Here is a 21,954-nt window from a genome sequence, read left to right on the forward strand (position 1 = left end):
GGCAAACGTTTCATAAAAATTTGAGTATTTTTGGCCAAAAAGTGCTTTGACTCTACCCTACTATAGGGGATGCTAGCTCCAAGGGCAATACATGCTTAGGAACACAAACCTTATCTTCAATATCCGACATGTTGGGCTACAAGCATACCGAGTTGCGTGTGGAAGTCTAAGTATATGAAATTGTTGACCAAAAAATTGTGGGGGAAAAAGTACAAGAAGAAGAAGAACAAAACCTTGACGAGCACTATATGACCGACTACCTTCATGCAGAAGCGGTCATAACAATGTAATGTGAAAATAATCCAGTGGGGGCAGGGAGAGGAGGGAATAATCGTGCTCGAGTTCAGACCAGCAAAATGGACCAGCCTGAAGCTGACAAGTATCTGGTGTGAATCTGTACCTAGAATATCCTGCTTTCTGGGTGCAATGCTATAGGCTACATATGGTTCCCCATTGGTCTTTCGAGACCATTTCAAGTCCGTCTTTGAAATGAATAATCAAAAGTTAATGTAAATGAACTCTTAGTCCCTTAGTTTAGTTTCTCTAAAACTAAAGAGCTTACTGCCTAAATTAGGTGTTTGGCAAAGTCAAGCTGTAAAAGATGTATTTCCAATCTCAATGGGATTCCGTGTCTGAACCACAAAACCCTAGAGTGGGTATAGGCTAATGGGAATGACAGGTGTGTTTATCTCCTCTTCACCCCGACCATGGACGCTACCATGTAATGAATGGATGTTATAAAAGCTACTGACAAACATATTGTTGCTATAATTGTATGGGCATTGATTTACAAAGGCAGGCATACATGGAGCAAGGCTGATATTCACATTAGGCTAATAAATTGTTCATCTGTATTATGTACCCTCAATCAGGGCATTGCTGCAAAAGAGCCCTGTGCTCAGTCAATTCTCCCTGAATGAATGATGATGATGATGATGAAGTAAGCCTTTCTGAATCAAACATCAACATTTGAAAAGTCACTGATAACTGGAGTCATAAGTCATATTTATTAATTTTCATAATGCTGTGCAGCAATACAAAACCTTAAATCTTTTGGGGGCATAAGCTGTCACATGAGGATAGCCTTTCCCCTTAGAAACTCTATGAAAAATCAACAACTTGCATTTTTGTAAAAATGTTTGCCTCAAAGGCCCGGTTTAGTTAAAGGTGAAAATATGTAGTTTTTACTGTCAAAAAACTAAATTGATTCTAGACTTCAAATAATAATATAATTCTAAAAAGCATTATTGAAATACAATGATTTCAAACCGTTCTGTTCATTCTCATATTGGTTGTCCACTATTGGACATGAAAAATGAAAAGCAATTAAAAAAAAGTTGAAACAAAGAATCAAGATATAGGGAAAACTGATATTTTCACTGTTTTTGTCAGAGTTGCATCAATATGGCATGCCTGGAAACATGTTTACTCAGGACAACAACAATAAAAAACACCTTTTGAGCCTTTAAGTCCCCAAAATATCCACAGTTCCATTGTGTCATAAACATGTGGAAGTTTTGTTCACTCACAGTTTGCAATGTACCATAGACATGTATTCAGCATAAGGCTGTAATGTACCCTAGACATGTATTCAGCATAAGGCTGTTTAAACAGACATTACCAGTTTATACATTATGGTCATCACACTTTGAACACATCACCTAAGATACCAAAGTTTCATGGCCTTAACCATTTCACGTCAACATTTAAATTGTTTACTCCCTTGCCGTGAGTGTATGACAACGTGTTAAATATTATTCATGATTATAACAAAGATATGTGAAGAGTATCCTCCAAGTCAACTAAAATTGACTGGTTGAGATAATGACAATCACTATACATACTAAATGAGTGGTGATATTCATTGAAGGTGAGCAACCTCAGCAAGGGATTTTACAGGTTTCTGTTCAATTTTCCTTCTGTAGGGAGTGCAGTTTTTTTTAAACATGTCCTGGAAAACCAGACCGGAGTTTGACTATATGTAATGCATGAAGAAAAAAAAAGACTTGCTTTTTCTGAAAATGTTGGAATGACCACATTACTATCATCACTCAAATGGCATTAGAGCTCAGTGCGCTATGGTAAAGGGGCACATATTTTTGAAAACCATTAAGCTCTATGTGACCTTTACCTAGTCCATGTGAGTCCTATAATGTTCAACCTATAGGTCCTAGTGTGATTTGAGCTTTTGCAATAGTAGCTCTTCAGTTCTTCTCAGTGTCTTGTACATCTCTTTCAAGTACATTGGATGAGACTTGGATTGTCATCAGTTCCTCTTTTGACAGTAACATAGACCAGCAAAATGATTATTCATTTATAAGGGTGTGGGTCTCAATATAAATACATACATTAAATGCAAAAGTACAACAGTAATCCAAACTTCATCCAGTTTACTTTTAGCAAATAAATCAACAAGAGTTTTGAAGACCAGCTGTTGCTAAATCTCAAAATATGGGCCAGATGCAAGCATTTTAGGACTTATCTCAAGGTAATAGTCACATCAAGCTTAATGTTCTACAAGCTTCTATTCCTCTTGGATGAAGCCAAGAAAAATAGTAAAACATCCTACTGAAACAAATGATCATTACATTAATTGAAGAAGAAAAAATTGGCAATTTTTAATAGAGACTCGCTTCATCTCTACTTTGGATGTTCCTCCTTCATAAACATCAGGCCCTTTGACATGCAACACAGTATAGAAACAATAGGACACTTTGAATAAAGTAATACACTTCCCTTAATATCCCATATATGGAATGCTATGGAATAGGTTCCATACTAATGCAGGTTCCATCCAAACTATGTCAACTAGGCTGGGAACTTGTAACTCACACAAATGTACAATCTTTCAAAGTTGTGTCATTAAACCTGAAACTGCGTTTACTGTCCACACAGAGTTTAAGACAAATATTAATAATATTATAAAATAAGAGGAAATGACAAAATCTCCCTTGTGACATTAATTGTTGGATGTGAGATATTCAGATTATTAGAAATGTGTTCCTGTGCTATTATTATTATTATTATTATTATTGCTTGCCCATGGCTAAATATCTACGGTACTTATGAAAAAGGGGCAGCTTACTTAACATTTAGGATGCTGTCAAGGCCCACAAAAGTTTGCTTAACAACCATGACAATGTTCCAAATAGTGGAACCCTGCTGCTACAATATCATTAGTAATCTACATTTGCGAACCCTGCTAAAATGTGCCTCTAGTCAGACTACGGGTCATACAAAAATTACATTGAACTTTCATTATAAACAGTATGAGAATGAAAATGCTACTTGAGATTAGTGTAAGGTCATTATTATCACGGCGTTAACAGCAGCACGATTGTTGTTTGTGAGGGTTTCTTCTGTGGTTCCTCAACAGGAACACCACAGTATGGAGGAGACATCTGTTAAATATCCTTAAAATCTTCAACACATTTCCTCAATTTCATTAAAAGTCAGTTACGGATGTATAGTCTTTTGTAATCACAGCTGTGTGTCGGATGTGTCCACAACGTGTCTCCAGTCCTTCCACATGTGTGTTAACTGTCCACAGATGAGGGGGAAATGAAGGCAACGACGATAAACAAACAAGCATGTTTTTAAATAACTCAAACGTTAATGACTGCATCCTCATCTTCGTCCCTGATGTCCTCCGAGAGTCCATCCGACGATGGCCTGCCCTCATCGTCCAGCCCACAATGGGGACCAATAATGTAGCGGTAGTCTCCACCAATGGCCCGCGCTGCCCCTGATGACACCATCAGCCAGTCTTTCTCGTCCTCCTCCATGCCCGCACACTGCCAGGGCACCCCCCAGGACACCCCAGCCGCAGGACCCGAGGAGGCCCCGGCCCTGGCCACCTGCTCCGCACCCCCATCCAGGTCCTCCCCTTCCAGGTTCACGTAGAGCTGCGGCTCCTTGGAGGGCGCGGGAGACAGCCCCGCCCAAAGGTTCTCCAGCTGGTCGATCAGCTGCTGGAAGCTGGGGCGGCACTTGGGCACGGGACTCCAACAACTGTGCATAATCTCATAACTGAAAGACAGACCTAGGAGTTAGACCGCTACATGCATGTAGTGATACTGGTGGACTACATGAGTAATTGATTCAGTATTTAGTTAAAAGGATCTTATGAAGCTAGTGTCCTCTAGACTAGAGTAAAAAAGCATGTCAATATTTTCCCATGCAGGTTGCATAAAAGTTGACCTTTTAACATTAATAAATATTCTGGTGTATTATAAAGGATTGGACTGAGCCAACTATTTAATAAGTAAATATGATGGTAAAACAGGTGTCGCACTGGACACTATTACAAGCACAACATTTCTTCTGTATGAATTGGGTAATCTATTTCTAACAAAGGTAAAGCTTCCATCAAACACATAGAACATTAAGGTGAAATATATTTTATACTACATGTAAGTCACTTTGGAGAAAAGCATCTGCTAAATACGTGACCTTTACCTTTAAACATATATCCAACTCATATTAACTCACATGTCATCGCGGCAGTCTGGTGGCTTCTTGAGCCTCTCTCCCTTGATGAGGTACTCGTAGATTTCAGAGTTCTCCACCCCAGGGTAAGGGGTTTGCCCACGGGCCATAATCTCCCACATGGTCACTCCAAATGCCCACTGAGCAGAGAGGAGAGGAAGTGAGAGAGAGACACTCCTTAACATGTGGAATGGGGGGGGGGAGGCCTAGTCCACATGTCATATCACACAAAAAACATAAATATATTCTATTGCTTAGCCTTCCGTCCTTTTTTTGTGCCGTTCACAATTCTCTTACTAGAGTTTATGAGTAGCTTATCCATAGCAAACTAAACCCCAGTGTGCTGATAGGGCTGGTGTTGAAATACGTCATGTCAGTCACATGTAACATCTTCAGTCACATTTTGTCAAGTCAGTTAAGCAATTTCATTTGAAGTTATTAGGAAGAATCAGAATCGAATTAAAGCTTTCTATATAAAGACAAATGTTAATTTTACCCTAAAGCATAATACAAAATTGTAAAAAGCTGTTCTTGTTCTTGCAATTATGGTAAAGTAATCAATTTACTGTAATCTCAGAGAAAATTAAATAATACTGAAGGCCAGTTTGTGTGTTACCAAGGAGATTTCATACAGGGAATTCCATTGTTTGTAATGACATTAAAGTGGGACTTACTTGTGGGAGCCACATGAAAAATATGAGAGGCATTGTGGATCAAATCTTTCATTTCCAGTGGTCTTATAATCTTAGTACACCAGTTCAATATTTTAAGTAATTTGGATAAGTAATGGATTTGCCCTTTGGTTGTATTTGTACATATTATTTTAGTTCATTGCTCATTTTTGTATGGTGGAAGAAATCTGATACTTAAAGGGCCATTTCTCATATTAATATGTTATAAAATATATAGGACTTGCTTGTTCAGCATAAATTCCTCCTGCCTCATTATAGTTGGTGGCAAATTTAGCGTATCAGACCACTTAAAGGAAATCCCTAACTGATAACACTTCCGTGTGTGTTTGCATCTGAGCATATTTTTGTATAAAGATGATTACCACATCACTCTGAGTAGTGTAGACGTTGTCAGCCAGACTTTCTAGTGCGATCCACTTGACAGGCAGCTTGGACACAGAACCTTGTCTGTAGTAGTCACCGCTGTAGATTTTCTTGGACAGGCCAAAGTCCGCCACACATACGGTCATGCTTTCATTTAGCCTAAAATCATAAAAGAGGTCTTTCTTTAATGCAGGGACAGGATGATATGGATGAAAACACTCTTACGTACATAAGCCCACAGTTCCATCTGTTTAGATTTGAACGTAGAGTTGATGAAATGTACTACTACTTTTACAGATACATACTGTATATATGAACAATAAAAAATAAAAAAACACAGAAGACCTCAGTGAATAGTACAATTAATGTTTATAGTTAGGGGCGACAGTGGTACAGGAGGTAGAGAAGTCGTTTAGTAATCAGAAGGTTGCTAGTTCGATTCCCTGTCGAAGCGTCCTTGGGCAAGACACTGAACCCCTAATTGCTCCTGATGTGCAGTGTGCCATCAGTGTAAATGTAAAATGTCTATACATTGTAAGTTGCACATATGTAAGTCGCTTTGGATAAAAGCGTCTGCTAAATGACTAAATGTAAATGTAAATGTAATGTGTGTTTGCATGACATTACATGTTCCTCACTGAACTAACTTACATGCAGTTTCGAGCAGCCAGGTCCCTGTGGATGATGTTTTTGTTGCTAAGATACTCCATCCCCCGGGCAATATCCAGCATGAACTGGATCAGCGTTTGTAGCGATAGTGTCTGCAGCAGAGAGAGACACGCAGGCTGACTCAAGCACTTATGCTTCCACTTAACCTTCAATGAATTTCCAAAACAGTTCACTGCTGCCTGCAGGAAATTATGATCATATTGCTGCATGCAAATAGATAGGTTGTTAAAAGGAAATATCCTGAAGCGTTTTGATCAAGGGAGGCCAGATAAGGTCTAGATTTCACACAGAGGAAGCAGGAAGTAATATTCTGCTAGGAGGTCATTTTTTTGTATTTATTTCCATAATGGTTTCAGGCTATATGCTTGAGTATGTGGGTAAGTGTTTTCCTTTAGAGACTAGAAACCAAACAAACAACAAAGAAACAGGATCACTCACGAAGGGCTCATCCCCGAGGCGCGACATGAGGAGAAACGTGTGCAAGTCCCCGTGCTTCATGAAGGGAAGAATCACCATGGGGATGGGCAGTCGTTGCTGAGGACGGCGATGCAAACTCACCCCTGAGGGAAAGACAAAAAGGTTTGTTATGTTAAATATGAGGACATTGACAGACTCAAGGCTAATTTAACCTTATCTCTCCCAGTATGTGTCCATGGACTGCTTGAGTGAGATAGCTGTAATCCACTGTCTATCAATTTAATGTGACTTCATAACCTAATTTCAATTTGAACTGATCACAAGGGAAGCTGAAATTATATCATATTTTAGATTTTTGTTTTTCTAATTTCTGTTGATCATATTCCATTTTCTATCCAGAAAAAAATGAGTGGTTGCGACACAGTTTGAAAGTTTGCCTTATCTAATTAGGCAAATGAATCGACTGATTTAAAATGTTTCCATCATGAATATGGACTAACCTATGAGTTGGATGACGTTGGGATGATGGAAATCCTTCATATAGGCAGCCTCTTTGAGGCATTGTTCAATGTCACTTGAAGAACTGATGTCACCTGTAACATAAACAAAAAATGAAGCAAATCGCATTACTATAGCTGAGATTGAAAAACAAACCCTGGAGAGACACTGTGTTTCTGATATGAGTAGCCTGTGGAAGGCTTTAAACGCTTCAGCAGCCTAGAAACAATCTGTGTGTGATGGAACAGAGATGTGTGGTATGAGGGCAACTGACTCACTCTTGAGAACTTTCACCGCCACCTTCTGAACAGTGCTGTCCTCCATCTTGAAAAACGCCTCCCTCACCGACCCAAACTCTCCTACCAAAACACACATAATGATATGTAGTTTCAGCTACGTTAAGATACACGTCCCTCTTTCACCTCCAACAAGACATCTGTTCCTTGCCAACAGAGAGGCAGTCTTTATTCCAGGGTTGTTGAGTCCATGCCTTAGGACATTGCTTTTGTAGCCAAGGACAGTTCACTCCTTGATGCCACTACAATAAAGATTTCATGGCATGCAACAATGCCGTTTTTATTAGACACATCAAATGTCACTAAGGACCAGCAGCCTTGTGAAGTATTTCTTCAACATGAGTCTTTGCTTGATCAGCACTTTCAAGGGTGATTAGTATTTTGAATACACACACAGGGACAACTGGAGCCACACATACAGTTATTCTAGTACAAAATCACAGCCTGTAGCCAAAGCGCAGGGATTCTTCTCATTACTTCCACTGTCTGATGCAAGTAAAAACATCAAACTCAGGTTCACCCTTGTATTTCTTTTTCTTTCATTTTTTTAATTAATTTCTTTCTGTTAATCTATTTCCCCATGTATGTTTTTACCATATTCCTGTTACTGTATGTACAATATGTTTGTGTGTCTTACTTCCAATAAAGACAAAGTTTAAAAAAAAAAAAAAAACATCAAACTGAGCATGGCAAGCAATACAAACCTTTCCCAAGCATATGGCCGAGTGTCAACAGTCTCTCTGGAATCAAAACGTCTCGCAGTTTGGTCTTCAGGTCATCGTTGATTCCCAGGCTGTCCACTAGGGGGACACAGAGGAAAAGATTCAACCGCTCAGCTCCACTGAGAGACAAGCAAGTGAAAATAGAGGTGCCCTTATTTTTGCGATTGGGGCCGGCGTAGAAAACTTACAGGTGGTTTCTGGCAGCTCCGGGCACTGTCTGTTGAAAGACCTCGCCGCTGTGAAAGTGACGGTGCTCTCTGTCCCTGGTGGTTTGAAGACAGACCTACAGACGTAAAGGTGCACTCTTGGTTTATAAGAGTTGTGCTTAGAAATGAAAAGCAATATACAGAGAAACGTGTGTGCAGGATGGAGTTACTTCGATGATTAACTCGGATGTCAATTCCAAAGTTTCATATCGTTTTCAATCGTTTTAAGCGCTCTTTAAACAGTGCAGTCACAGTGTTTTTTTTTCCCCTGTACAAACACGTAACCAAGTGAATGAGGCCAATTCATTTCCTCATCCTGATCATTCACGTAGAGTTGTTGTACTGGTCTAACAGTGGGAGATTGTCGATGTATCGTAACGGTGTTAATTATCGGACGGCGTGTGTTATCGGCAAACATTCGCGTTGTCATGTGAATCCATTATTAAAAAGAAGTTATAGAATGTTAATCAATTATTAAACTTGCCATTTTGATTGTTTAATAGAATGGCCGATGTTTGACACTGTCCGATAACTGACATAGGTACGCTAGGTCAATAAATCAAAATACGATGCCACGCTCTTACCCGAACTGCGTCTCCTTGCCCCTGCGGTGCACCAGGACTGACAGGAGGAGGCCCACCATGGTGGCCACCAGGAGGCCGAGCAACAGCCCCACCCACATGTGCCCTCGCTGGGTCTGTCCGTTTAGAGCTGGGTTAACACAACACACGTAGGGCCATGAAGCAAGTAATCAACACACAAGCACAAACCAGACATAATCAACACACAAGCACAAACCAGACATAATCAACACACAAGCACAAACCAGACATAACATAAATACAGCGTCATAGCCCTCGGTCATGAAGGTTGGAGAGGATCTGTCTGATAATTATGTATTTTGTGATGCTCTACAGTTGGCATTGAAAAGAAAATGGAAATTAATATTAAATGTGAGTAATATTTAAAGAAAATCTGGATATTCAGTAAATGGGGACAAATGTGACAAACGTGAATGTGGACAATGAGGTAAGGATCTGATGAACCGATCTTAGTTGTGGATTTAAATGCCAAAAATTCAGATGTTTTGTGAATGTGGAGCATCTGACGGTGCTGTGGACGTACCTGAGGCAGGCATAACCAGCACAGGCGGGCTCCAGGGCCCACACCCCACCACTGTACACGCCGCTACCTGGAAAGTAGCGTTGAAGAAGCGACCACCTCCAGATAGGTGGGCCACACTCTCCTTAAACAGCAATGCATCCTGGGTAAAGAGAGAAGGGGGCAGGTGACCTTTACGTACCTCGAGTGAAGTATGGTCAAAATGACAAAAGTTAGCCATAGTTTTGTTTTAAGGAAAAAAGTATGAAAATGAATTTCCTCTCAAAAGCTGGACTGGCCTTCATGCTTTCAAAAGTAAAAAAAAATAAAAATACTCAAAAGGATTTAACAATTCAGTACATGAACTCATCGAGAACCTCCCTGACCGAAGATGAACTAACATGAAAAATGTCCTCATAGAAAGAAGCCATTCATTCTGTCTAAATGTGGCGAGTGTGGTTCATTGCATCCTTCTCACTTGAGGCAAACAGAAAGCGGGTTGATTATTGCTCTTAATGCCACAAATGTTTAAGCGTGTGATTGGTACAGTGAAATGAGGTCATGTTTTTAGAGCCTCTAACTGATCCACTTGGAGAAAAAACAAAAACATTCTTGACCGTTCATTCCATTCATGAAATTGCAGCGACCATTTTCAAGACTACGTCTAAAGAAGGATGTGTTATTATGTCCATATGTTTCTGAGTGTTACTACGACTGAAACAAAACTATCGGCAAGATATTCATCCTGACATTTCTGGTGATGGTGATGATTATATATATATATATATATATATATATAGAGAGAGAGAGAGAGAGAGAGAGAGAGAGATATAGATAGAGAGAGAGAGAGATAGATAGAGAGAGAGAGAGATTGATAGATAGATAGATAGATATAGATATAGATGGATAGATATAGCAGGAATATATACTAGAATGTATTGCAACTAGGTGTATCAGCTTTGGTCTGCATATCCCACTCTGAGTTGTGAAGTGTACCTGGCTCTCTCCTCCCAGACTCCATTGCACCTTATAGGCCAGGAGCTGCCCTCCGAGATCCTCTTCCTCCAGGGCCGCCCAGGTCAAGGTCAGCTGCTGCTCCGACAGGTCAAAGGTCAGGTTCTTCGGTGCAGCCAAGGGCACTGTGTATTAAACACAATAACAAAAAGTTAATATAGCCACAACACAAACATTTTATTATCAAGGAAAAAAACAACATTTTCTTGAACTGCAGTAATCAAGTACTAGTGTTAACTTTCGCCCAATCTGTCCTTTTAATTCTTCTGTATTGGCATATTCTAGTCTTACAACCCCCTTACCAGAGAAAAACACTGGTAAACCTCCATATATATATATATGTTATACATAGAGATGAAGTACACAGAAATGGAAAGGGGAGTATATAAGTTGAGTGTATAGTATAGACAAAAAAGCACAGTTGGCTGTATGTACAATATAATTAACAGCAATCTGAACAACATGAAGTATAAAGTATAAAAGCCCCGAGGCCATAATGAGTGCAATAATGCTAAGCGCTGTGGTATAGAATTCAGCAGAGTCACAGGCTCAGGGAAGAAGCTCCTCCTAAACCTGCTTGTGCAGGAGCCAAGGCACCTCAACACATTAAGCAATTTAACCCTTGGATCCTTTTCCCCTTCTCTTTTCCCAGATTCATAAAACACTTGTGCTTCCACCAGCCTTAACAGCACACATATGCGCAATACAAGTATTAAACCATTATAATGCTATACATAGGTCAATTTTTATGTCTTAACAAACACACTCTTTCGCTACAACCAGCACCTCATACACCAGGCTGCAGTGATGAGCTTGACCTGCAGAGGGCGCAACCAACGCATGTGTGTGTTAAGCAGCAGCACATTGAAATGGATTGGGGCCATGCACAATGGGCCATTGTACCGCTGAGGCTGGAATCCACTGGACTAGCGCCAGTCCTGCCCGTTTACAAACATGCAAACAGGGTCACCACTAGAATCCCCTCCTTCCTCCACCCACCATCCACCCAATATCACCACCAGCCTTCTAACAACCACCCACCCACCCCTCACACAGCGCAGCTGGTCAGCTAGGGGCTCCTAGTGTGTGTGTGTGTGTGGGGGGGGGGGGGGGGGGAGTGGGCCTCCGAAACAACCTCCCCTCTCTTTTTCTTTGCCCAGAGACAGTCATCCACAACAGACCACCAAGCGGGATGTCTCAGTAGAGGCCCAGCATGTGTCTGTCACAGGCAGTGCCACTGTCATAGCTAAACGGAAACAGATTGACAGAGAGCCTTCGCGTGTGCCTGAAATGTTTAAAGCCCCCAGCGGAACTGATCCGATGGCCCATTCTGTTTGTTTCACACCAAGTCAAAAAAACAAGCAATTTGAGTTGGTCTCAAGAATGAATTGTTGTAATGCTTTACATAGTTTGGAAATCACAAGAAGTCATGAATCGCAATGTTTTTTATGGGTGTCGTTAAAAACACTGACACTTCAACTGGAAGAAATATGATTGTATGCTTCTGAATGAAAATACTGAGTTTATTAATCCACTTTGATGGTTGATTTTGGGCGTTGTGAAAAAATACCAATGGCACAGAAATGCTGTTAACTAATCAGTGTGTGTATCTGTAGTGAGACTGCAAATTAGTGTAAATTAATGCTGTATATCTGAGGGGGCTGAAGTGTTGCTGCTTACTGACTCTGTATAGGAAGGAAATCTCTTTGTTGTGAGTAGAACTCTCTTCTAATACACTTTTATCATTGGAGAGAAAGTGATATACTCCAAATGCCACAGGAAGTTTGTGTTCAGAAACAAAAAACTCAAGTTAAAGGAGGAAATATAGGTGCTAACGTTACCTGATTCAGGGGTCTGAAAGTTCACCCAGGATGAGAATGCGGAGGATCCCACTTCATTGGCACAGCGGATTCGCACACTGTAGTTTGAGTGGCACTGGAGTCCACCAATCGCCACCTGGTATGGTGGCACCATCACAGGGCGTTCTGGAAGGGCCATCTTCCATCCAGAGGCCTTAGACATCTTTGACATCTGCATTTTACAGGAACAGGAAGCATACATTCCATTCACAACCGCACCATCTGAAAGTTCTCTGTAACGCACACTCCTTCCTCTCCTTCCTGTTCCTGTGTCCGTGTGTGTGTGTGTGTGGAGAGAAACATTAATTGGGGGAGAGAGGGGTTGAGAGCTGAGAGAGGAGTGGAGGGTGAGGAAGGAAAAAATGCAACTAACACTTCAGGGCTAACGAATACAAAAACAAAAACAAAAAAACACAGCGACTGGACCGGCCACTCCGTCCGGCGTGGGCGAAAGACATTTCCTGGCGCTGACTTGAGTCACTTGCTTACTGTCCCTCTGAGCTGTTTTTATGACTCTGCAGTGGGCCGCTCAGAGCTCTGAGGCGCAAACAAGCCAATGCAGAGAACAACAAGACAACAACAAGGGGATTGGATCAGCAATCACAGAGCATAATTATGACTGCACCGCTTCCAGCATGGAACCAATAATAACCACCGGCAACGAAACCCTTTTGTCATGACCGAAGGACCCGTAAGCATGTGCTACCTGGCCTGATCCAAGAACTGCTAAAATGGGTTGTTTGGACTAAAGCAGATTAGTCACTAGATTGCTCGAGCAGCTATATAAGTAGCTGACAGACATGGCAACTTCATTTGTTAATGGCGGCTCCAGTACCTGTATGGTGCAGTTCTGTAGGTCTGAGTGCCCAGTGAACCCTGGTGACCACCTCAAGGTGATGTTACTCTCCAGTATCTGGACCACCTGCACTTCTTTGGGGGGATCAGGCAACACTGTATACACAAACACACGGGTACAAGGGGACGTTACAAAGATACACACATGAAAATACCCGGCATTGAATGACCAATGTTTACAACCGTAAACAGTAAACATCAGTACAGTAAAACAGTAAACATCTATAACAAAACATATTATGCTACAGCTGACATTGAAGTCTTTGACATGCTGAGTATACACTGTGATCTTCATTCATGTTCCTCTTTATTCTTAAACCGGAAACATTTTTATTAACACATTTCACAGTCGTCACCAATGGCCTTACCTTTTATGTGAACGGTGCCAGTGCGGGACGACGAGATTCCTCTGTCATTCTTGGCCTCACAGTAAAACTTTATGCTTTCATTTTTGCCTAGAAGAGTGAAAACAAGCGAGTGTTGAGAAGAGGAATGCTAAATGAAGGTTTTCAGCGCCAGAAGCACAACTCAAGGTCTGTGCACAAACATCAGAGTTTTTTTGAGTGCACACACACAACAGACAGCTAATTTCACAAAAAAGTGTATTGGATTACAATCCCGGACTCCACCTTTAAATACAACTGTAACATTGCCATATTATATTTTCAGGGTCACGTACACATGATAATCTTATTTGATAGTATATTCCAAACGATATGGAAAAGTACATAGGGCCATACAGCACATTTTCAGAGAATTGGCCTAAGGGTGAGGCCTCTGTGCAGTGTACCTGGTTGATCTCAGTGTGATGAACCATGAACTTGTCTCCATCACTTGTCTACACTTGCCTCATGGGTTAGCTGAACAACCATTGAAATCCTCTCTGCTCTTCATGGTGAAACCTCACGAAGAGAGGTCAGCCATTCCCTCAGAAAGCTCCTTTTCATAGCTCTTTTACAGTTCTTATATAATAAATCCTCATCCAAGTAGCTGCCCTCTCATATGACTCACCTACATGACGTGAGCATGTGTGCAGACTTGGCAGTCGTTCCTTCTAAGGACGGCACCATCATTGCTGAGTATTTGTAAGATGGATGGACAGGCAGACTGATTTAATAAGTCTAGAAAAACAACACCTCTTAAAAATGGAAAGTGTATCTGGATCATATTGCTAGATCGTATTGATCCTCTGTTACTAAAGTGGTATTATAAGCAGGAAGGCCCATCACTGTTTTGTGCAGCAAGAGTCGAAAGCATTTTTTGCATCAATGTGATCCCAAAGTTTAAACTTTAAACAGTAGTGGACTCTAATTTAGTTTTTTGGTGTCAAAACCGCATTAGACATTTCGCAAAGAGCGACTGTTTGACACCACAGAGAGGCAGATATTAGATTATATTTACATTAATTTATGTAACAGTAAGCCATTTAAAAGTAAGGTTGATTAAAACCCAGGCAGGCTGAGGTTAAGGACAGGCCACTTAAAGACATGTGATAATAATCCAGATAATGAGTCCAGATGTCTAGTGACCGGTGCCTTAGAAAGTGCTGAAAGTAATGGAAGCTGCGCAGGAAGCCCAAAGGGAAGACAAGAAGAGCTCCATGTTTTAAACAACCACAGTAAGAATGCAAACACAGCAAGGTCACAGTGCAGATCTGTGGGCAGTGAGGGGGGAAATGAGTGATTTGTTTTAAATTTAAGGACATTGAAAAACAATCTACTTATAGTTTATGATGTGAAAGAACTGTTTCTGTCTTAAGCTAGTATACCTTGCTAGCAACTTCAAAGTTGCAACACTGACAAATAACAATGTTTTTCCTATACCAAGACAGCTCAAGACATGCCTGGCATTTGTATGTTTGCGCTGTCTTCAATTATCACGATCCAAAACCCTGGTAATTTCATGACAATTTCCCCCTTCTACGGGGTGTCAGGCACACCCTTCTGTCACATGGTATCATGAAATAAGGCTGGGTGAACCCGGAAATAAACATAATTACATATATGACATACAACGTACATAAACACAGGGATTTCTGGTGTGATACCATTCAGAGTTAAAAAGGATCCTTCTCTCCATAGGGCCAGTAGAGTGGTTATTCAACCTATAGTTGTTATTCAACCTATACTATGCCCTTGTAATACCCATTAGAGAATGTTTACCAGCAAACACCAGCGTAGACATAACAACCCTGCAGAAAACCTCTTTCCTGGCTCCAGAAAAACCTGCTGATCATTCCCACCCAGCAACAGTAACCTTTGACACCATTTAGTTAACATACATAATACTTATGCGAACAACGTCTACAACTCCAGAGGATATCAGATATGATTTCATCAGCCTATCATTCATTAACCGGCTACCCTGTTAAAACAAGCAGTAACTTTTCTCACATCGCTGCAGAGTAAACTTCGGACAAAAGATCTGCTGCCACTCATTATGTGTTTTATAATAACATAATTGCAATGCCATATCTAAACACAGTCCTCACACAACTACGTGACCATTGATATTAGTACATACAAAAAGCAATCTGAAAACAGGTAGCTCAAACCCCCACCAAACAAGGTGCTAATTGGCAACTAATGCCCAGCATGAAAGACAACAGTTCTGCTAATTAAAATGTCTCCCAGATACTAATAAGAAATGAGCTCATCATCCCCTTACGAGCCAGCCTTGTGATACTGTCCGTAACATCTTGTCATACTGCTGCTGCAGTTATTCATTCAGATCAATACAAGCATAGTGGAGGTGACTCATGGTTGAATTACGACCTCAGGGAAAGGATGAGGCAGCCTTACCGGCAACGTTCAGCACGGACGGGGAGGACATGGTGCCCCCCACCTGCTCGTCTCCTAGCCACCACAGCACCTCCACAGGGTTGGGGGGCCCCACGGCGGCACAGGTGAGGTTGAAGGGAACCCCGGGGAGAGTGGCAACATCCTGTGGCTCCAACACAAAGTGGGGCACACCTGCAGGGTTGAACAGGGCAGTGAGGGGAGTGTTGATTGGGCGGTGTGATTACAGCAAAAGGGCTATAAAAAGGGATTTTTTTTTCGGCCTCAATACTCTGTTCCAAATAACAAATGACTCACATACCAGCTGAATAGCTTCTGAACAATCATTGTGGCTAGATGTAGACTGAGTAAAACTGTAACCAAAACTTCACAGAGACAAAGTTATATACGCAACCTTGTTAGAAGTCTGATAAGTACACTGTTACTGCCACTATCAAGCAGCTCTGTGTCAAATTTGAGTGTAGCAGATACAAGAGGAAGATTTGGGTATAGTGTGGATAGAAACCTATTAAGCCTTCTCAATAACGAAATACTGAAAGCGTCGATAGACTTTAACTGCAGTAGACAGAATATGAAGGAAAAGTGGCGTAGTACCTTCTACTGTTATCCAGGCTGGCTCAGACGAAATGGTTTTTCCGTGTAACTCTACCTCACACCAGTACAACCCGGCATCCTGCTGCTGAACGCTCCTCACACTGCAGATGTTAACGAAACCGTGAATTACAAGCAATACTGAGAATTACATTTAGATACAGAATATATGAAATACATTAAAAGGTAATTTATAGTTCAGTGAAAGGGAGTAGGCATGATCAAGCTGTTCTGGAAGTTGCATCTGAGCTAACAGTAACAGTAACCGTAAGGGCATCAAGAATTCATAGTAGCACATTATTTGAACGCGGTTCCTAATCCAGGCACAAAACGAACCTTTATACTGCTCTGTTCCTTCCGCTACCCAAAAGAGGGGAATGTGTTTAAACAGATGTGCGAGTGTACAGTATACATACACAGTACATTCTTATATGCTTGTTAACACCATTCCCTTGACCCACTTGCACACTGAGTGTCACAGAAACATAAACATGGTTACGCTCCCTACATGAATGAGCTTTTATTTTGACTCAGTGTGACGTGCAACTGGGCCTCAGAGAAGGTCAACTTTAGACCTATGTGCTGTGGACTGGCTGGCACTCGTGCAAGAGATTAACGGCAATGACAGCATCCACCGATGCCGTGGTGGGTCACGTTACCGGCAGTCCGCCGGTTACTCACAGGGAGGCTGACCACATTCGAGTCAGCCTTCAAATCATGAGGTGGGAACCTGTTGTACCTGCCAGGGTGAACCCCAATTTGAGACTGGTTACTTACAAGCTCTGCTGAACAGAAAGCTATTTAAAGCTGATTAAGCCAGCCTAGATCAGCCCCCCCTCCTCCCTCCCCCATTTCAAATAACTCCTTCAGCCCCTCCCACCACCTCTACCTTCTCCCTCCTTCTCCATGCTGAATTCCAATATGTTGTAGAAAAACAAAGCGCTTCAAAAGATGAGAGCAGCCTCTTTGCCCCTATTTATGGTTTTACAAAGACTGTTTCTTTATGACACAGAGGAAACCTACACCAAAACATGGCATGCCAATCTCTGAAGTTGTACTTGTAAACACGTAGGGGATTTTAACACTGAAGTACACTCAGGTTGAAAGCATGATGCCGAAGCACCATAATTAGCGGCCTACAGACAACTACCGACATGTCAACAGAAGATCACATGGTCATAGCTAGCGAATGAGAGCCTTGGGGCTATGTCAACAGGCCAGTGGTCATACCCTAACCCATGAAGGATCTCCTTGGGCCAAAGTTACATTTCAGCAAGCCAGAGGTCATACACCAACCCATGAAGGATCTCCTTGGGCCAAAGTTACATTTCAGCAAGCCAGAGGTCACACCCCAACCCATGAAGGATCTCCTTGGGCCAAAGTTACATTTTGACTTAAATGTCAGCCCGGGCATTTTCATATCAAAAACAGACATTGTCATTTAGTGTGGGAAAGACCAACACATAATTCCAACACCCCTAGAACAGTGAAGCCATGCCTGCGTGGAGATAGAACCCTCCTCTGTGTCCTCAGGAGTGTTCTAAGAAGCACCACAGTCAGGAGCAAACACTCCAGAAAAAGAAACATTAAATCAGGGGAAGATAACCCACTCTCAAACAGCTACAGTGTGAAAAGCTCCTTTGTATTCTTACAGTTAAGGACAACAGATAACAAATGGGGCACATGTTAATTTAGAGTTTATGCAAACATCCAATGTTCCCTTCTTTTAAATACATCATCCAGAAATACCGTCACACTCTCTATCATCTCTTCACCCTGCTACCCTCTGGCAGGCGCTGGCCACTACAGCCTGCACCTCCAGACTGCAGAACAGTTTCATCCCCAGGGCCATCACAGAACTAAATAATCACACAACCCTCCTACCCTCCACCCAGCACAACTGCACTTTTTTTAGTGGTTACACAAACAAATTTCGTTGTGTATCTAATGCACAATGACAAATAAAGTCTATTCTATTATATTATGCAGCATGTTCCTTAGCGTACCTGTAGAAGGTCTCCCAGTGTTGGGCCTCCAGAGTTATGTACATCTGGTCTGTGCTATACAGCTTCTCCCCGTCCTTCATCCACACGATGTCTGGCTCGTTCATAAGGCCTTCAATGGCACAGCCCAGGCGGGCCATGTTGCCTTGGGTCACCGTGAGATTGGCAGGGTTCTTGGTGAACCGCAATCCTGGCAAGGACAACACAATGCTTAATTACTTGAAATACTGAGTACACAGGTGGAACCAAGTATGGTTTAACAAAGACAACAATGGTCAACAGCAAGCAGAGGGATTGGTATCCATTTGGATGTTTTAAATGCTTAATCTTTCTTAAAAGTAAATAGAAAATGTTGTGAACGTTCTTTGAGGATTGGCATAATGAATAGGGAAGGAAAAGCTTCCTGCATTTTCATCTAGAGGCTTTTGTGTGTGTGCCTGTGTGTGTGTGTGTATGGGGTGTATCTTAGTGCCCTTTGTGCCTCAGCTTTTCCATACTGCTTGGCTGATGAGCTTGCTCTGTCTGGGTCCTGCATACGTCATGCAAGCTGCAAAAGTCTCAAAGCGTACCACTGTAATATTCAATACAGCTGGGTGACAGTGATGATGAAACAACCATCAACACCAACATTCTTGCGACAGGCAGGGAGCCCTTAAGCAATAACGTATTTAAAATATCTCACTGGATAAGTAGCAGATAGTGTGAGTATGACCACTAAATCCAAAGGGTAAAGTCTCTGAAAAGTGTCACTTCAATATAACGAGAAAGACTTGTTTAGTCAATGTGTTAGAGGTTGTATTCACCTTAACTTAATATACAAATGCAGCCGAAGTACTTGATTTGATTACGATTCAGAACCTTTCTACTGCCTTTGAGGTAAGGGATCTGTGGTAGCTATCACTACATTGTACAAGTAGCGTCAGCCACGATTTAGTGATAACACAGCACCCATTTTCAGGGTGAACAGGCTATTAAAATAAGTGATCCTTCGAGGATTTTGTGCAATTTATAATGAATGGCGCGCTCAAAATCATACAAAAACATACTTGTATTTCCCAAAACACTAGGCTACCGCTTGACACGCGAGACTTCTTAAATCAACCATTCACTCTCGTGCTGTGCTCTGTTGCCTGTAGAACTTACCTTGTACTCCCACATTGCTATGAAAAATAAATAATAGTAGGCAAAAAGAGATCTGCATTTTTCATCCTCTATAGCACAACTTGGGCTCCTCTTGATCGAATTCGTCTTTCCAACCAGACCAGCAAGTGGAATTATCACATTCTGTGTTTGTTACATATCCCGTCCGACCGAAGTTTCCGTAAACTACACAGAAGCCACAACTTGCAGAGTCCTCAAAATTCATCAGACCGAATAAAACAATTCTTCTTGCGGGAAATAAAAACAACGTTAAACTTAAGGGGGAGACCCCTGCTGCATTCCCTAAACAAAGTGTCACCACTCTCTCCAAATCGTTTGAACTGCGTGAACGTCCTCCCCGGGTGGCAGTCCCAGAAGTGTTTGGACTGAAGTCTGTGTCTGAAATGGGGGTTGTGCAAGAATGCCGCCTAGGGATGCCGCAGAGAATATTCAATGGGATAGACCAACGACTCCTATTCCAATAAACAAAACGAGCGTTCAGAGAAAATGGGCTATTAGATAGATAGATAGATGTATACTTTATTAATCCCAAGGGAAATTTAGGTCATCCATAGTAGTTTATACACTTATGCACTTGAGCAAATCACATACACAGGGAGAACAACAATTATGCTTTTTTATTTCAAAAAGTGCAGACAGTTTGGATTTATTAGTTGTTTCATGATCCACCACGTCTCCTAATACCCGAAATAGATTATGAGTCAATGAGATACATCATTTTTAAATAGACTTTACTTTACGCTTTGATTAAACAGTTTGCCAATGTTTTTTCTTTTAAAGAATCAGGATTAAGTGATAATAAAACTGATTACAAAAGAGCATTCAGGAAATCCCTATTAGTTCACTTTTTCACATACATAGGCCTACAAATTCAATCTAATGTAGGCCTACACGTTTTGAACAATAATAAAAAAAAATGGACTGTCCTAATTAAAATGACAATAGGGACATTGTATGCCAAATCCCCCAGAGGTCCCCCTCATACTCGTCCACAAAACCTAGGCACAGGCAAGGCCAATTTATGACTAAGCCCAATAGGAAATAATATAAAGTATAGTATGGCAATTTAAATCAAGGCACACTCTGACAAAATTCATGGGGTGTGTCACCACAAAGTAACTGCAAATGTTTATTGAAAAAATAACCCACGTATAGTTCTAAAATTATTATTTTGCCGATTCCTTAGTCTATAATGTAGGCCTATCTGCCTTTTTTTGAGGGGGGGGGGGGACTAGATTTATCTGTGAAATAATTACTAGGATAATGATAAGATAGGGTATGATTTGGATCAGATTTAAACTTGGACATCCCACCAATATAGTCTCTTTTCGCACGAATGGACTAGGTTTAGCACCACTACGTTCCTACTAAAAACTCATGCCGGGCTTATCTACCCACAAGCTGCGGCAGAGCAGCAGACAGGAGGATGATGCCTGCACTATCAGACTGCAATCACACAAAATCCTTCCCGCAGGGTGTGCTAGAGAGGCGTGGCTGTGTTTATTTTTTATTTTTTTTCGTTTATTTGTAATTTAAAACATAACCACTGTGAAACAATAAGAATGTTTTATTTCTCTGATGTAGCCTACTGCTTTGTTTTTGCTAAAACTGCTCCTTCTCTTCATTCACTCTCACTCTCTCGTCGTTGAGCTGTCACTAAAACTCATTAGCCAATGGGGATGCACCTCTGACAAACCCGCTCATGTGAGAGGTTTGTTTCAGAACTGCAAACAAAAAGTCAAGCAGAGCAAATGAGAGAGATAGCAGTGTAAACATGAAGGTCTTTTGGACAAACTTAAAAAAATAAAAAATAAAAAGTTAAAAGACCAATAGTTTACACGTTCACACAAATAATTTGTTTGCAAGCTATACGTTTTATTTTTAGAGGTTTTGTTTGTAAGTTATACGTTTTTTGCCTTACCCTTTTTTGGCCACGGGTATAGTGCTGTGCAGTGAGTAAACTCAATTCAATTCAATTCAATAAGGCTTTATTGGCATGACTGCATACAATACAATAAACTCCACTCTCTGACTCCTTTACGGTACTGATACATGCCAGCGAGGCAACGTTCTGTATTCCATTAATTTCAGTTGGAGGCAGGTGACTGTGACGTAGTGTTGCGGTTAGATAGTAGAGGGGGCCTTAATTAAAATTGTCATAATTTTTATATTATTTCCTACTGGACTTTGACCAAATTTGCCTTGCCTGTGGATTTTGAGT

At 41.2% G+C, this 21,954-nt stretch overlaps 1 protein-coding gene across 1 annotated transcript; it reads right to left on the reverse strand.

The window, feature by feature from the left end:
• Nucleotides 1–988: 988 nt before the first annotated feature.
• tyro3 (TYRO3 protein tyrosine kinase) lies at nt 989–20,210 on the reverse strand. The gene is made up of 19 exons (XM_031580857.2): nt 19,716–20,210; nt 18,576–18,762; nt 16,573–16,673; nt 15,982–16,152; nt 13,549–13,635; nt 13,161–13,276; nt 12,308–12,497; nt 10,449–10,591; nt 9,477–9,615; nt 8,936–9,062; nt 8,334–8,428; nt 8,128–8,223; nt 7,406–7,486; nt 7,130–7,222; nt 6,651–6,772; nt 6,195–6,304; nt 5,543–5,702; nt 4,492–4,628; nt 989–4,029 (listed from the first exon to the last, which is right to left on the reverse strand). The coding sequence occupies exons 1-19, from the start codon at nt 19,771–19,773 to the stop codon at nt 3,606–3,608; spliced, it is 2,637 nt and encodes an 878-aa protein (XP_031436717.1). The 5' UTR covers nt 19,774–20,210; the 3' UTR covers nt 989–3,605.
• Nucleotides 20,211–21,954: the final 1,744 nt, after the last annotated feature.

The sequence above is a fragment of the Clupea harengus genome, chromosome 14 (genome assembly GCF_900700415.2).
Source record: "Clupea harengus chromosome 14, Ch_v2.0.2, whole genome shotgun sequence".
In the NCBI taxonomy this organism is placed as follows: Eukaryota; Metazoa; Chordata; class Actinopteri; order Clupeiformes; family Clupeidae; genus Clupea; species Clupea harengus.

Coding starts and splice junctions, on each gene's coding strand:
- tyro3 (XM_031580857.2), bottom strand. CDS start 19,773: ATGCAGATCTCTTTTTGCCTACTATTATTTATTTTTCATAGCAATGTG. Junction 4,629..5,542: donor ACACTACTCAGAGTGATGTG/GTAATCATCTTT, acceptor CTCTCTGCTCAG/TGGGCATTTGGAGTGACCAT. Junction 4,030..4,491: donor CCAGACTGCCGCGATGACAT/GTGAGTTAATAT, acceptor TCTGTCTTTCAG/TTATGAGATTATGCACAGTT.